General features: G+C 34.5%; 1 protein-coding gene across 2 annotated transcripts; it reads right to left on the bottom strand.

Moving 5' to 3' along the window:
* Nucleotides 1-5,341: 5,341 nt before the first annotated feature.
* On the bottom strand, nucleotides 5,342-15,527 carry LOC148760489 (putative disease resistance RPP13-like protein 1). 2 transcript variants are annotated; one of them, XR_016028835.1, is made up of 12 exons: nucleotides 9,676-9,761; nucleotides 9,470-9,546; nucleotides 9,207-9,308; nucleotides 8,525-8,725; nucleotides 8,376-8,422; nucleotides 8,119-8,236; nucleotides 7,319-8,011; nucleotides 6,981-7,221; nucleotides 6,825-6,865; nucleotides 6,278-6,382; nucleotides 5,989-6,047; nucleotides 5,342-5,918 (listed from the first exon to the last, which is right to left on the bottom strand). XR_016028835.1 is itself a non-coding variant. In XM_088810633.1 (2 exons), the coding sequence occupies exon 1, from the start codon at nucleotides 15,524-15,526 to the stop codon at nucleotides 11,123-11,125; it is 4,404 nt and encodes a 1,467-aa protein (XP_088666759.1). In that variant the 5' UTR covers nucleotide 15,527; the 3' UTR covers nucleotides 10,581-10,878; nucleotides 11,100-11,122. The 2 variants fall into 2 exon arrangements, 1 of the variants encoding a protein (XP_088666759.1); XM_088810633.1 differs by lacking the exons at nucleotides 5,342-5,918; nucleotides 5,989-6,047; nucleotides 6,278-6,382; ... (7 more) ...; nucleotides 9,470-9,546; nucleotides 9,676-9,761 and adding exons at nucleotides 10,581-10,878; nucleotides 11,100-15,527.
* Between the last annotated feature and the right edge of the window lie 189 nt (nucleotides 15,528-15,716).

The following is a 15,716-nucleotide window of genomic DNA, read 5'->3' on the forward strand; positions in this document are numbered from 1 at the left end:
TTAGTTATTATATGGGAAGCTACCTTCTTATGACCATTTAAGATTGTTTGGGAGCTTGTGCTATGTGTTTACACTGTCATACAACAGAAAGAAATTGGATAAAAGAGCCTTCAAATTCTCATGTCATAGGCTGCAAGTGGGTTTATAAGGTCAAGCTGAAAGCAAATGGAACTGTTGAAAGGTACAAAGCCCGGCTAGTTGCTAAAGGCTATAATCAAGTAGCTAGGCTTGACTATCAAGAAACATTCAGCCCAGTTGCCAAGCATACAACTGTCAGAGTATTTTTTTCTTTGGCAGCAACTTTGAATCTGAATTTATCTTAACTTGATGTAGACAATGCTTTACTAAATAGTGATCTAGAAGAAGAAGTGTATATAGAACTGCCATAGGGGTATGAAATCCAGAGGGGAGTATCCGCAAGGAATACAACTTGTTTATGAACTCCATAAGTCACTATATGGCCTGAAGCAAGATTCTAGGCAATGGAATGTCAAGATTACTTCCCTAATTCTACAATATGGGTTTCATCAGTCCATAGCAAACTATTCTCTATTTACCAAGAAAGAAAAATATGGTAATTTCATTGCTCTATTATTATATGTAGGTGACATATTGATTGGGAGCACATCATCGCAGGTTGTAACAAAAATGAAACAATTTCTGAGCTCACATTTCAAACTCAAAGACTTAGGAAAGGTCAAGTACTTTCTTGGATTAGAAATAAAAAGGGTCTCCTGAAGGAATTTCAATATGTTAATGGAAATATGCCTTAGATCTCTTAGAGGAACATGGTTTGCTAGGGGCTAAGGCAATATCCACTCCTATTGACTACAACCACAAACTGTAGAAGACTCAAGATGGGGACAAGTTAGTTAATCCAATAAACTATAGGCAAATAGTTGGAAAGTTATTGTACCTTACATTTAACAGACTAGATATCTCATATGCAGTGCAAATACTATCACAGTTCATGGACAAACCAGGGCTCAAGCATCTCACAGCAACTCACAGGGAATTGAAATACCTTAAAGGTTCACTAGGACAGAGGATCTTGATGAAGTCTAAATAAAATTTAAAGTTATCTGCCTACTATGACAGTGATTGGGCAGGGTGCCAAGATTCGAGGAGATCAATGAGTGGATACAATATTTTTATTGTGGATTCCTTGGTAACATGGAAATCAAAGAAACAGCCTGTCGTGGCAAGAAGCTCAGCAGAAGCAAAGTACCGGTGTATGGCATCAACATGTTGTGAAGTTGTTTGGTTAAAACACTTACTCTCAGATTTTGGGATAGAATGTATAGATGCTGTAATCCTTTATTCTGACAGTCAATCAGCAATACACATCAACAAGAATCCAGTCTTCCATGAGAGGACCAAGCACATTGAGTTAGATTGTCATTTCATTAGAAAGAAGGTGCTTGAAGGTATAATTAAACCAATGTACATGTCAACCAATTTGCAACTCGCAGACATGTTCACTAAGGCATTAACACCAAGGTAGTTTTACAATCTTCTAAGCAAGATGAATGTTCATAACATTCATATGTCATTTTGAAGGGGAGTATTAGAAAGATCACGAGGAATAAGCTCAATCCTAAGCCTTCTTCATTGAATGGCAGGATAAGAACACTCTAGTTGTGGGTGAGGGATGGAAAAACCAGAGAATAAAAAGAGACAAGTAAAGCTCACCGTTTTAAAAAAAGAGTATGCAAAGCATATGAAGTTGGAAAAGCACCATTTCACTGAGGAGATTTATTAACCTTTTCTTTAATTTTCTGTTAAGTTAGTTGAATGTAATTATTATGATTTTTCTTCTTTACCTTACTGTTTAAACACTGTATGTATATTTCTGCTCATTAAGCATTGATTGAATAGAAAAAACCCTGAGAAAGTTTCTCAATGTTGTGCCGTCTTGTTCTTTTCTTTTACTGTAAATGAAGTAGTTTTCTACACTTCTACTGGCTAATTCTAATACTGTAAGCACATGGCCAATGAATAATGATCACTTTCTAACGTAATAGAAAAATAGTAATCACTTTTTTTTTACTCTTCTCTAAAACGAGAGAAAAAAACTCAAATTACCATTTTTTTTCTTTTTGTAGTTTCCTTGCCTTCGTTGTGTCGGTTGAATGTCCTTTCAAAAGTCACGAGTCTCACAAGAAAATATAGTCTTTTTAGTGTAAAATGTGGTGTCATTTCATTGTTCATCTTCCCCTTCACTCCACAATGTATTTTTCATTTTTTAGTGACCACTAAAAATGGTTAAATTTTAGCATTTAACAACAATAAATTTGATTTAAATATCAATAATTAGTTGTACCCAAAAAGGAAATACCACTAATAGGAGAAGTGGTATTGTGTTACTGAAAATGTATTATTCTTGTAAACAAATTAAATTTTTTATCTTATGTGTAGTTTAATAATTTTTTTAATATTTGTGTTTAAGATTTTGAAATGAAGTGTTCATTTTGAATATTAATATTGGACTCGAGATGAATTAATGAGATGAATTAATGTCAAATCTTAAAAGGTGGGGTAATTTATCTAAAAAAATTAGATTTTTAACCCTAACATTTCATGAACCATGAATATGGATAATGCTAAGAAAATTCAATTGTTTGATTACTCACAAATAGCATCAATAATAAATATAATAATTTTATAATTTTTTATTTTTTATAAATAATTGGATAATTGGACATTTTAGCATTTTTTCTATGAAAATATTTGTATTTAATTTTTATTACTGTAAATTTAGATAGGTAGATCAAATTTATCTTTTATTTTTAAAAGGATGTAATTTTTATTACCGTAACTTTTAATTTATTAAAATATAATTAAATATTATCAATAAAGGAATGTTATATAAAATATTTTAATTTTTTATCATTTTAAATTAAATTAGAAAGTATAATGATAAATTTATGTCCATTTAAAGATGAATGATAAATTTAATATACCATGTTAAATAGAATAGTAAAATTTATACAATATGTCCATTTATGTTAATGCTATCTAATAAAAAAAGTAATTTCTAGCATCCTTCTAAAAGTTGAAGCAACTTATTTGCTCCAAAATTTTCACATGGAAAGATATTTGACTAATACTCAATTTGGGTTTAAAATTTTTAGCTTTTGGTCAATTTAGGGCTAAATAATTCAATTGTAACAATTAAAGACTACACGTTTTTGGTCTCCTTACAATTAAAATTTCAACATCATGTGTAGCAACTGCATTTTTCAATATAATATGTAACAATTAAATTTTCAATATGGCATATAACAACTATATTTTCAACATAATATGTAACAATTATTTCCAAATCAGTTGCCATGTCATCAACTCAACTGATTTTCTGTCGCGCGTGATACAATTTCTATTCACTTATCAACTTAACCCTTAATTATAAAAAATAAAAAATGTTTGACCTTTAATTATTACAATTGAAATATTTGACTCTTAATTGTTACAATTAAAACATTTGACCCTTAATTGAAAAGATATCCAAACGTTTAACCCCAATTAAAGCATTTAGCCAAGATATTTTATTGATATGAAACATTGCCAACAGATTCTAATAAAATGTAATACATTGTAACACATTATGCCTACGTGTCAATATATGAGAGGTAATACTTTTGTACGTTAACACTTTCATATTTTTTAAATAACGTAATAAAATGTACTAACTAATTTATTTTCAATGCTAATCATTCAAATATTTGTTGTATTAACAAAAATAAATCTTTTTTTTATCAGAAATTGAGTGTGAAATGGAGTAGAGGTAACTGTGAAAGACTTGAAGTGGAAGTAAAAAGCAGAGAAATTCAGGAATATTTTAGGATGGAACCACACGACTCTTAAGTTAGAAAGCAAGGTAGAATTTATGTATGAATTTGATTCCCACAAAGCCCCTTTTCTTGGTGATTTCTACATTGGAAAAAAGCTGAAACATGGAAACTGCATATCCAATTTCGTCCGAAGCTTGATTTATTAGAGTAAAAGAAACGTATAAAATGGAGGCATCATGTTTAGAGTCGGAGACTCTTTGGCAGCTAGCCCTCCCCAGTCCCCACGGTTGGACCTACAGACTTAATAATTGCCACAACCAGAAGTGCTCCAGCTCATACTTCACAATTATTCTACTTCACTTTATCAAAAGTCAATAAAGACATGATGCTTTAACAAAGAGCATGCTATGAGATGGCTTAAATGGATTGTAAGACTAAGCTTTCATTTTAGTTCCTAATCTATCGATTATTTGATCTAAATTTCCAAGTAAAAGTACACAAGGATCATATACAAAAGGAAACAAATAAATTGATCAAACAATTTCAATGTGGAACTCAAATCCTAATTTGCAAGTATATATATAATTTGATAGTGCATTTCGTTTGCTATGCCTCCCAAACTACAAGTAGAAATAATTACTAATGAAAAGTCATAAGCAACCTAATTATCATTCTTACATAAAAAGGAAAAGGAAAAGTCAATGAAAGCACTTTATTAGCAACTAGATACATTCTCTCGATTCCTAACCTTTGGAAGGTTACCAGCAAACACAAGAGGATGGACTCAATTTTGTGAATGTTATGGCTAGAGGTACCTGCAGTGATGGGACACAACCTGATAGAGAAAGAGTATGGCACAATCGGAGTCAGATACTTGTCGTGTATCTAGGGGTTTTTTTTTTTCAAAGGGAGAAAGGGATTTGAACTCTGTTTTTTAAGCTGGGGATTATACACTATCCAATGAGTTAAACAATAAAAAAACATAATATGACAAGGTCACATTGGTTGATAGATAAGTGGAAGGAATGAGATTTGCGTAAAGATGAGCAAGACATCCAGAAATCTAAGCCTTAAGACACGTTCAATTCATTGGAAATTTGACATGTATTGTGTGTATGTACATATGGTATGTATATGAAAAAAGGGTATGGCCTATATCGAAAAGGATCTTATGATTACCATTTCTCATAAATATGGCCTGTGTAGAAAAAAGTTTGATTTTTAAGCTTGTTTTCTTCATAGAAATAATAACTACTCTTGCTAATAAATGAAGTAGTTTTCTATACTTCTGCCGGCTAATTCTGAGTAAGCACAGGGCCGATGAATAATAACCCCTTTCTAGTGTAATAAAAAAATAGTAATCACTTTTTTTACTCCATGTTTATTGAAACAAAATTACATAAGAAATTTCAAAATTCTCTTCTCTAAAACGAGAGAAAAAAAACTCAAATTTTCATTTCTTAAATCAAATGATTAACCTCAAATCTAAAAAATTGTAAAACTTAACAACTGCAGATAACCTCAAATTTTCTACAACTCAAGGAGCAGTAAAGTATGTAAAACAACAAGAAAAACACAAGAACAAATTGGGCTTTGCTTTCTAGCAACAAAAGTGGTGGGAACATGATTACTCTGATATACCAAGAAAAAATTGACATAACAAATGGAATTTTGGATAGTACTGAGTGATGGAATACTTAAAAGATATTGCACTAGTACAAGTATGTGAAGTTAATTAGATTCATCAGATTTGTCTTTATCAGCAATACGTTATGAAGCTGGGATTTTATCTTCTTCACTTTTGAATTTAAGCTTCCCCTGCGTTGCTAGTAAAGTATCTCTTTTGGCAGGCAACTCGAATTGTGCAGATAGAATGACATGACCCGCTTCAACCCATTGTTTGAAGTAATCAACGCTTAGCAATAATTGTTAAAAGTATTTCTTCAGCATCAGAGGAAGCTCATAGAGGATAACGTGGATCAACCTTCCATTCTTAATCGTAATTTCTCTGTGGTTATATCAAGGCAAGACAGGGAACCCCACATCCAAGTTCACACCCATCCCCTGCTCCATTCCTGAATTCTTATTGTCTCAAACCAATTAGTGTTCTTCATTATCTGCCTACTGATATTTTAACTAGTTAGAAACAAATTGCAATTTTAGGATGTAAAAAACTGAATAAAAATGTGAGTACCTTAATTCTGTTTCTCGAGCCTACTGAAACCTTGATTGGCTAATGAGATTTTGTACTTTCTGCAAACAGTACTCAAGGCATCATTGGTGATGCAAAATGAAAATTGAAATAAGCAGACGATCTTAAAGAGAAAAGTGGTTTGGTACAAAAAATATTAATATCCAAATAGGGGAATTAATGCGGGATGAGGAGTTCTACTTGGCCATGTAATGAGGCCATTCAAGCAAAAGTTTATAAAATTAGGCGTTGAATTTGACATTATAGGTTCTTGGAGGAAGAAAGAACTGACCTCTCCTTAACTAGCCTTTTATACGACAGAAGCCAAGTCAACATGGAGGTCCAGTAATTTTATCTCAACCTCATGTTGTGAAAGGCCTGTATTTCCATAAGGAATCTGCATGTTAATGGTCTAGCACTTTCAGTTTGGTCAAGTACAAAATATGTAAAAATTGGAAATAATACCTGATCTCTAAACTGAATTAATTAACTTGCTACTCCAATCACTATCTCTTAACCCTGAATACTATCTATGAAATGAATAGCAAAAATCATCACAATTAGACACATGTCGTATCCCTGGTGAGAAACAATATCTGTGCTGCACTATCAAACTTATGCATTAAGCCAATTATGGAGTTACGCTTTTTCCCCTGCAGATATGCAGTATTAAGGAATGACAGTCCTTCTCAAGCTTAAATTTTGCAGTTATTTTTCCAGTTGGTTATTTCCATTTTCTTTCTTTATTTTCCATCTTTACACAATGTTTCAGTACAGAAGTGGCTTCTCGAATGTCCTTGAAATCCAAAACTTGAAATAAGAATTAAATAGCAGCTTACCATCAACATCGTCGCACAAAGCATGCAACCTCCCAGTGTGCCTACAAACAACAAACATAACACTTTTCATCGTTCCAATCTCAAAATGAAGGTCCTGATTAATTTCATATTCATGCAAAAAACATAAAACAAATCGACAGGAGAGACATGAATTACTCAGACTTCCAAGTGTACTTTGTCAAGGTGATACTTTGTCATTCCAAGTATCCTTAGCAGAACATTCAGTTAACCATTGATACCAGGACAATTGTTCTATTTGACTTGCAACATCTTTCTTTCTTTTCTTTTGTTCACATTTTCTATTCTTTTCTTTCTTTTCCTTTTGGCCAAGTATCCTTAGCAGAACATTCAGTTAGCATGCTACCATGATCACCACCTTAATGGAAGACTTGCATACCTGCAGTAATAACAGGGAAATGTCATTTTTTGAAATCAATGCTCGTATAATCTTAACAAAAATGACATGAAGCAAAATAGTAGTAGTATTTAGTCACCTGGCCTCCAATTTGATTATAGATAAGTGACCATCTTCTAAACCATGAAATGAATTTGCAACAGTGGATCATAATGCTCTATTTATCAGTAATCTGAAAGTTTAGAATGAACATAAATCAACAGATTTTAAATGAAGTTACAGTAACAGAAATTTATAAAAGAAAAAAAATCTAATACAATAGTTCAATCAGAAGCAATTGGTTCCATTTTTTTTTTTTTTTTGAAAAGTGAATTTATTCAACCTCAATACTGGTATGCCATTTCAAGTCTCTTGTCTAAATGACCAAAGACTACCGTGGCATTAGAGACCTGGTATGGGTGTGTAAACTTGAACAATTACATTAAGAAAGCCAGCCAAAAAATTTGGTGGCTGCTCAAAGAGATGGAAACCATAAAAATTAAAAAAAAAAATATGCCCCGTGACAAAAAGAAGGGCAGCATTAGCGGCCACTGACAACTAAAAATTAAGGTCCGATCCTAATCTATGTGCATCAACTGTCCGCTGTGATCTGTACAATATAAAATGAAGGAGAAGACAAGTGCTCCACCAGCAATTGATTCCAATGTTAATGCATCTTTTTTTACTGTCTCCTCAATGAAAGCTACTTCTAAATGGTTGTGTTTGTATGGTTAGTAAATCTCATGCAGAGGTTGAAGTTTATACTTCGTGCTCTTTATTGTTGCTCAGATTCCTGTATGTACAAATAAAATAAAGCATTTGTTATTAAATAAGAATCAAAGGATTGAAATTAAAAATAGAGTTAAAAAACAAAGTAAGAGGATTTGTATATTTACACACCATGAGGAGGTGTATTCTTTCATTATGCTCTTTTTCCTTACAACAGCATCAAACAGTTCTCATTTTCACATATCATTTACGCACCATGAGGAGGTGTATTCTTTCAATGGGTGAATCCCTGAGATGAAAATATAAATATAAGCATAAAGCATTTGCCCATTCATTGTTCTACAAACTTCTACCTACAGGATTAATAGCTATCGTTTGCACTTTAAATCAATCTGGACATAATAGATGAGTAGCTTGCTGTAAAGTACCTCATTTCTAAAATCAAACTGAGTTAGCATTTAGCCTCTCAGAACGCCTGAAAAATGAAGAATAAATATATCAGTTAGTAAAATTTTCCATGAAAGTAAAATAAAGAACCCTGGTATTATAATAGAAATTGAATATTATATTGACATACCCGGGTTTCATTATGAGGAAGGAAGATGCAAAACTTCTGATCCTATTACCCTTCCTTTTCCAGGGATGAGAGAACTTTGAATTGTACTAATGTGGATCATGGATGAATATACGTTCAATTTCAGCCTTCGAATATCTGATCTGTAAATTGAGTTAGCAAAGTACCAAGATGATTGTGTCATAGGTCGTACAGCTTCTCACACTACATACCAAAAGAACATAAAACACATCAGATGTTAAGAAATGGTGGAATAAACCATGAAATAGGGGTCGCTTTAACATGTGGCAACAATCAAACAACCACACACATACAACTACAGTAGGAAACTAAAAGATGCAAAACTTAGAGAACTGAGAAATAGGTAAAAACAAAATATCATATGTGCCTGCATTTCTAGAAGCAGAATTAATGGTTTGGTATTTTGATTTACTCAAGTTCAAACCAGGTGGAACAAAATTTATAAATATTGTTTAGATTTGAAACTGATCTCTAACTTGAGTTAGTGATCTTTGTCTCACCAATTGTAGCTTGTGGACCATGCACAGTGCCCACAAAATCAATTCGAAAACATCAAGATTAATTGAGATACGTTTTCTGAAACTCAAATTCCAGATGCTAGTCATAATTATTGGCATCTCCATGCTACCAAAAATCACAAAGAAAGATCTCAGTATTTAGTTACCTGGTTATCTTCTAAGTGGTTTAATATGCTTGAAACCATGGATATATCATGTCTCCGAAAGTTATCCAGTCCAATCATCAAGATGAAAAACCATCTGAAGGTCTACAAAAGAATGAGAGTTATTGACAGCTTCAATCTACAGCATGGATTGAATACAAAGGAAAACTATAGCAGGAAAAGATGATTTAGTGCAAAAGCTTGGGCGTTGAAAAAAGAAACGAGAAGCTAAAATACCTGAATACTAAATTAAACTAGCTTCTTACCATCTACAGTGTCTCGCACATTCTGCAACCTCCCTCAATGCCTGTATACAGAAAATTCTCAGTTTTTTCTTGCAAGCCTGAAAAATGAATAATGAGAGTATCATATAAGTTTCAACGTGAAAGTAAGATGAACAACATTGGCTTTCGAAATTCAAAATCTGTTATGAAGAAAAGTAAAAAAGCTTTTCCCAATTGAAATACCTGACCTTGAGTATAAACAGAGGATGATGTAAATTTCTAATCCCTCCGTCTCCCCTTTAATTTTTAGAGATTAAACAGCTTTCAATCTGACTTCTCTGGATCATAGATGAGTATATGAACAATTTCAGCTTTTTGATTTTACATCTAAATAGACTCAACCTTCTTAGTAACATGTGCAACAATTGGTCCTTGGTGATTTCATTTTTTACACTGATTTTCATATGCAAGATTATAGGTGGCAATTGAGTAGGTTGGGTAGTTTCAGGTCAATTCATGCACAGGTCATCACAAATGTCCGATTATTTTGGGTCACTTCACTTTCGAGTTATTTTGAGTTTAAGTTTTGTATGATCAACTCAATTCAGATACTGATTAGACTATTTTACTATATAATCGTGTTATGGTTGGGTTCCTCTGGTCGGGTTAGATTTTACCACCTACCTGCAAGATCATAATTCTGAAACAATGTCCTTATAAAATTCTAAATGTTATTTCTGAATTGTCATACCTGGGACAAACATTCTTCTATGTAACATATGAATCTACCATCAATTTGGACAAGAGGCATGTTGCCTATGTTGGACCAGTTTTCCTCTTTATCGCTTTTGCATCATTCTGTTAGCAATGGACAAGTATTATTGATATATAAATTAATGGAGATTATTGAATAAAACAAATGGAAGGAGGTATAGAGTACTCTTTGCTTGTGCCCTCTTCCTTTCCATGAGATGAAATGGTTGTTGTTTTCCACCTTCAAAATTGTAAATCAGTCTTTCATCCATGTATGCATAAAGCATGTGGACTATCTTGAATCAGAGTGTATAGCCTGTTATCTCACAATTGACTACAGGGACACTGCAAGAACAAACAATGAGGGTGTCTTAAAAAGTTGCAATGACGGATCATATAGCCCTCTATAATTACGCATCCAATTAAGATATAGAAGAAACCAAAACATGTAAAACAATATTCCAAAATGATTTAGTTAGTCAAAGTGAAATGCCTGGATTTAACTTTTCACGGAAATTCACAAACACAAGAAATCACAAATTACCTCTGCTCCAGTACAGTAATCGGCATTAAGAAGACTATCATAACAAGCATAACAAACTAGATAACAAACGTTTAACTCCCTTTCTGCTACTTGTAGTTTTACTCTCAGCAGATAACAAGCATTTTGTTCATAAGACCATGGTTATTATCGTATCCTGCAAAAATAATTGAGAAAATTCTAAAATTTTTCAATTAATGCAACAAACTAGAAGACCACGAACCTCCAAAAACTAATGGTCTGAAGATCAAAGATGTAAAAGATGGACTAAAATGAAAGTGTTTTTTTTCTCTATAGTGTATACATTTGAAGATGTAATTAACACTATAATTGTAATAAAATTTTATAGCAGTTATAATCAATTCCAAATCGTTATACCTGCAACTTTGATTTTTTTGCTTTCAATTTTGTTGCTCTGCAGAATTATTTTCTGAAGCACCATCCTGTGAATCATAATCATCTGAACCAGAATCATCCTCTGAATTATAATCATCCCCTAAATCACAATCTTCTGAATTAGAACCATCCCCTGCCTCATAATGTTCTGAAGCATCATCATCTGAACCAGAAGCATCCTCCGAATAATAACCATCCCCTGAATCATAATATTCTGAAGCATCATCATCTGAACCAAAAGCATCCTCTGAATAATATCCATCCCCTGAATCATCATATTCTGAAGCATCATCAGACTCATAATGGAAACAAGGTATGTGGGCTATTTTGGACCACTCTGGTCCTTTATCCTTTTCACACCGTTCTCTTAGCACTGCACATCGACTAATATCTAGCATCAAAAGCGAAGAAAGCTTGCCCTTTTCCGGTAGTGATTTGAGGTTTAGGCAGTCTTTGACAACCAAACTCTCTAAGGAGGTGAGGTTCTGAAAGCCATTGGAGGATAGGATTTCTAGTTTTGGAAAATCACAGATTTCTAGAGTGGTGAGAGAGCAGGGTAGCATCATTCCTATCTTTTCTTGCGGAAACGACACTGCATCTGGACACCCATTTTTTATGGAGAGAGATTTGAGAGAAGTGAGTTTATGCAATCCCCACTCAGTTAGCAGCTTATAAATATTGGGTCCTTCGATGTGGAGTGATTTGAGAGTGGTAGGAATGCCTTCTTCCGGGGAGGATGTCAAACTTGGGCAATTTCTTATTCTTAATTCTTCTAGACAGTTGAGGTTGTATATACCATGGGGTAGATCTTGGAGATTTGTACAATTTGAGAGGTAGAGCACTTTGAGGTTTGTGGCGGGCAAACCAATTTCTGGAAAGGAAACCAAATTTGTACATTCTATGTTAATCTTCTGGAGATGGCAGAGCCTGTTCAAACCTTGAGGTAAATAATTAATCTTATCACAATCAGAGATAAGAATACATTCAAGAGCAGCATTTTGTTGAATTTCTTGGGCTATTGATTCTAGCTTTGGACAATTCTCTATTTGCAATTCTTTTAGCCCTCTAGGTAACTGACCTCTTGATGACAAAGATACAAGAGATGAACAACCTAAAATATTCAAGTGCTCAAGAAGAAATGCACTGTCGATGTTGATATTCTCTCCCTCATCCAACAAACAGCGTAAATTATGACAAAACCAAATCCTCAGCCTATTCAGGCTCAAAGGCAAATTGCTCTTTGAAAGCGAAATCAGTTTCGGGCAAGACTCGAGCACTAGCACCCTAAGCGACGTGAAGGACTGCAAGGTTGTTGATATCTTTTCTAGCTTTTCACAATCCTCTACTACCATATGTTCAATGCTGTAAGGGATCTTCAATTGCATCAATTCTTCTCTTTCCCCTTCTACCCCTATGGATAAAAGTTGCGCACAGCCTCTAATTGTCAAATTACCAAGGGACATTGACTGAGTTAACAATCCCCAATTGTTCTCTCGCGAAGAGAACAACTCTTCACATCTAAGAATCTTAAGGGATTCCACTCTTATTGATCCTAACCTCAAACATTCTCTTGTACAAGTAAACTTGGGAATGTTTGAAAAAAAGACTTTTTGTAATGAACTATGATCTGCAAACCCTTTATATACTACCTTCTCGCATTCATCAATTTCTAATTCTGAAAGCTTTGGAAAGCTTGAAATTGAAATTTCCAATTTCTCACAGCTTTTAATCACAAGTTTCTCCAATGCAGGAAGCGATTCCGGTATACTTCCCAACAGTTCGGAGCAATAGCAAATATGGAGCTCTCGAAGTTTCGAAAATTTCATGGCTTCATCATCAACTTCCCAATTCTCCCAGTTAAGCATGTATCCAAATCGTAAAATCTCCAATGATGAAAATGCATTTGGTGTGTTTTCTCCTAAGAACTCGAGTCCAACACTAATTACATTATGCAATCCCTGGATGCATACTTCTTTCAACAATGGCAATTTCCCAATTGATGGCAATGACATGCAATTTAGACAATTTATGAGGGATAAAGATAGTAAATTATTGAACGAAGAATCTCCTACCCATTTTGCCAATGTGTCACCACAATAGCCCATAATGGTGAGCTTCTTAAGCTTTTTAGAAGGTCGAAGCGAATCCAACACCTTTTTCTCAACTTCTTCTGTTGCATTACCAAAGCAGCTACACCATTTCAATTCTAACCCATCGAGTCCCATCTTCTCTTGTAACTTAGCCCCACATGCATCTTGAGTTTCAATAACATTTTCTAACCCAGAAATACAAAGTTGACCCTTGAGATTGGTTAAATCCTTTAGCTCCCTTATTTGATATCCCTTTCTTTTACCGACGACAAAATTAGAAAGTGTTTGAAGATTAGTCAATGTACCAAAATTACTTGGCATGCCTTGTAATCTAATTGCATCAGTGATATCAAGATGACATAGGTTCACTAAGTTTTCCATCTCTGAAGGTAGCTTCACGAGGTGCTCACACCTCCTTAACAAAAGGGTTTCTAAATTATAGAGGGTACTTATTGACTCAGGTAAGCTTCTAATAAAGGTGCGAGAAATATCTAGGTGGCGTAAGTGTTTTAAATCTCCTATAAAATCTGGCAACACTTCGATCTTATACCCTTTCAAAGAAAGCACCCTTAAGAATCTCAAACCTGGCAACAAACATGTTAGAACATTGCTGGTTACAAAGCCATTACCATAACTTGACAACCTCAATGGCAAAAAGGTTCGCAAATACTTTGCTTCCCAAACGCCTTCAAACTTTTTGATGCCATCACACTCATCAGCAACGTAAGATAAGTGGCGAGCCTGCTTTGAAATTTGCTTATCACCCTCTATTCTAAAGCATATTTCTCCAGCAACTGATTGAGCCAGATCATGAATGAGGTCATGCATAACAAATCGAGAATTATCTTTGCTGGATATTTGCAAAAGAGACCTTGATAGTAGATTTCTAAAGTACCGGTGACCCAAATCTTCAACACGTTGTCTGTCTCGTGCTTCTTGTAGAAAACCTTCTGCCTTCCATAACAAAATTATCTCTTCTTCTTCAAACTCATAATCCTTAGGAAATATGGAGCAATACGCGAAGCATCGTCTCAAATGCGGAGGAAGATGATGGTAACTTAATTGTAGAGCTGGAATTATACCACATTGATGTTCTGATAATTGCCATATCTCGCTCTCTAATATATTTTTCCAAGCATCATGTTCAACATTAGTACGTAACAAGCCTCCGATGGTTTTGGCAGCCAGAGGCAAACCATTGCACTTTCTCACTATTTTCTCAGCAACTGCTTTTAGGTTCGGATGTTTTCTAAAATTTGTTGCTCCTAATGCATGTTGCGCAAATATAGATAAACAATCATCCTCTGATAAAAGTTCTAAAAATTGAGCATGAGAAGCACCCATTGTATTTGAAACAACAAGATTTCGTGTTGTCACAATAATTTTGCTTCCTGGAGTCCTTTTTAGAAAAGGAGATTGGAGAATGGTCCACTTATTATAATCCTCATTCCAGACATCATCCAAAACAATCAAAAAAATTTTCTCTGACAATGCATTCTTTAATTTTTCTTGAAGTGAAGTCAATTCATTGCCATTGCCTGACACAGAACCAACTGATTCCAAAATTGCTTTCGTTATTCTTGTGACATCAAAATCATCAGAAACACAAACCCATGCTTTGAGGTCAAAATGATTTTGGATACTAGCATCATTGTAAACAAGTTGGGCCAAGGTTGTCTTACCAACCCCTCCCATGCCAACGATGGGAATCACAAAATTTCGTTCATCATCACTCTTGAAGAGCAATTCGAGTATTGTCTCCTTGTCTTTGTCTCTACCATAAACATGAGTTTCGATCTCCACAGAAGTAGGCTGCGGCCGTTCTTCTATCCTTTTGGATCTACGGTAGTCTCTCGTTCTCTTCTGCAACTTTTTTGTCTGTGGTTCTAAATCTTTCAATCTGGCAGTGACATCATTTATCTTGGACATCATGTCCCTGTTAAACATAACAGCGTTGTATGAATCAGAAATCATGAGTCTGGGTTTCTTACTTGAGCTACCTCGACGTTCCATCATCAAATTGCGCATCGAGATGTCGGTTGCAATCTCGTCCAAAATGTCGTCCACGTCGTATGCCAAGTTTTGGAGGTTGGACAACCAGATTTTCACAGACTCATCTTTTAGCTGCCTCTCCTCAGCATCATCCAGCACTGCACGAATCTCCAGCAATTCCGTCCTTAACTTCTCGACCTCCAGGTGGATCTTCTCTTCGGTAGCAAATTGCAGGAAGTCAGAAGAGACCAACTTGTCTATGAGAAAGTCGAAGACCTTGGAGACAACAACTTCTCGTATAGCGGACAGGGCGTCAAAGAAAGACATGGTTGCGTTCTTGCAAGAAAATTGGAGGAAATGGAAGTAGAGAAAATACAGAAAAGGGTGGAGCTAGGGGTGAAAAGTTAGTCAGGATTAATTGAATTGGTGATCACTTTTATTTGTCTGTGTACAGCGATATTGAGAATATTTTAAGGATCGAACTTCCCTATGCATGGTTGCTGGAGTGATATGTTTT

This window comes from Theobroma cacao, chromosome 10 (assembly GCF_053813885.1).
Source record: "Theobroma cacao isolate CCN51 chromosome 10, ASM5381388v1, whole genome shotgun sequence".
NCBI lineage: Eukaryota > Viridiplantae > Streptophyta > Magnoliopsida > Malvales > Malvaceae > Theobroma > Theobroma cacao.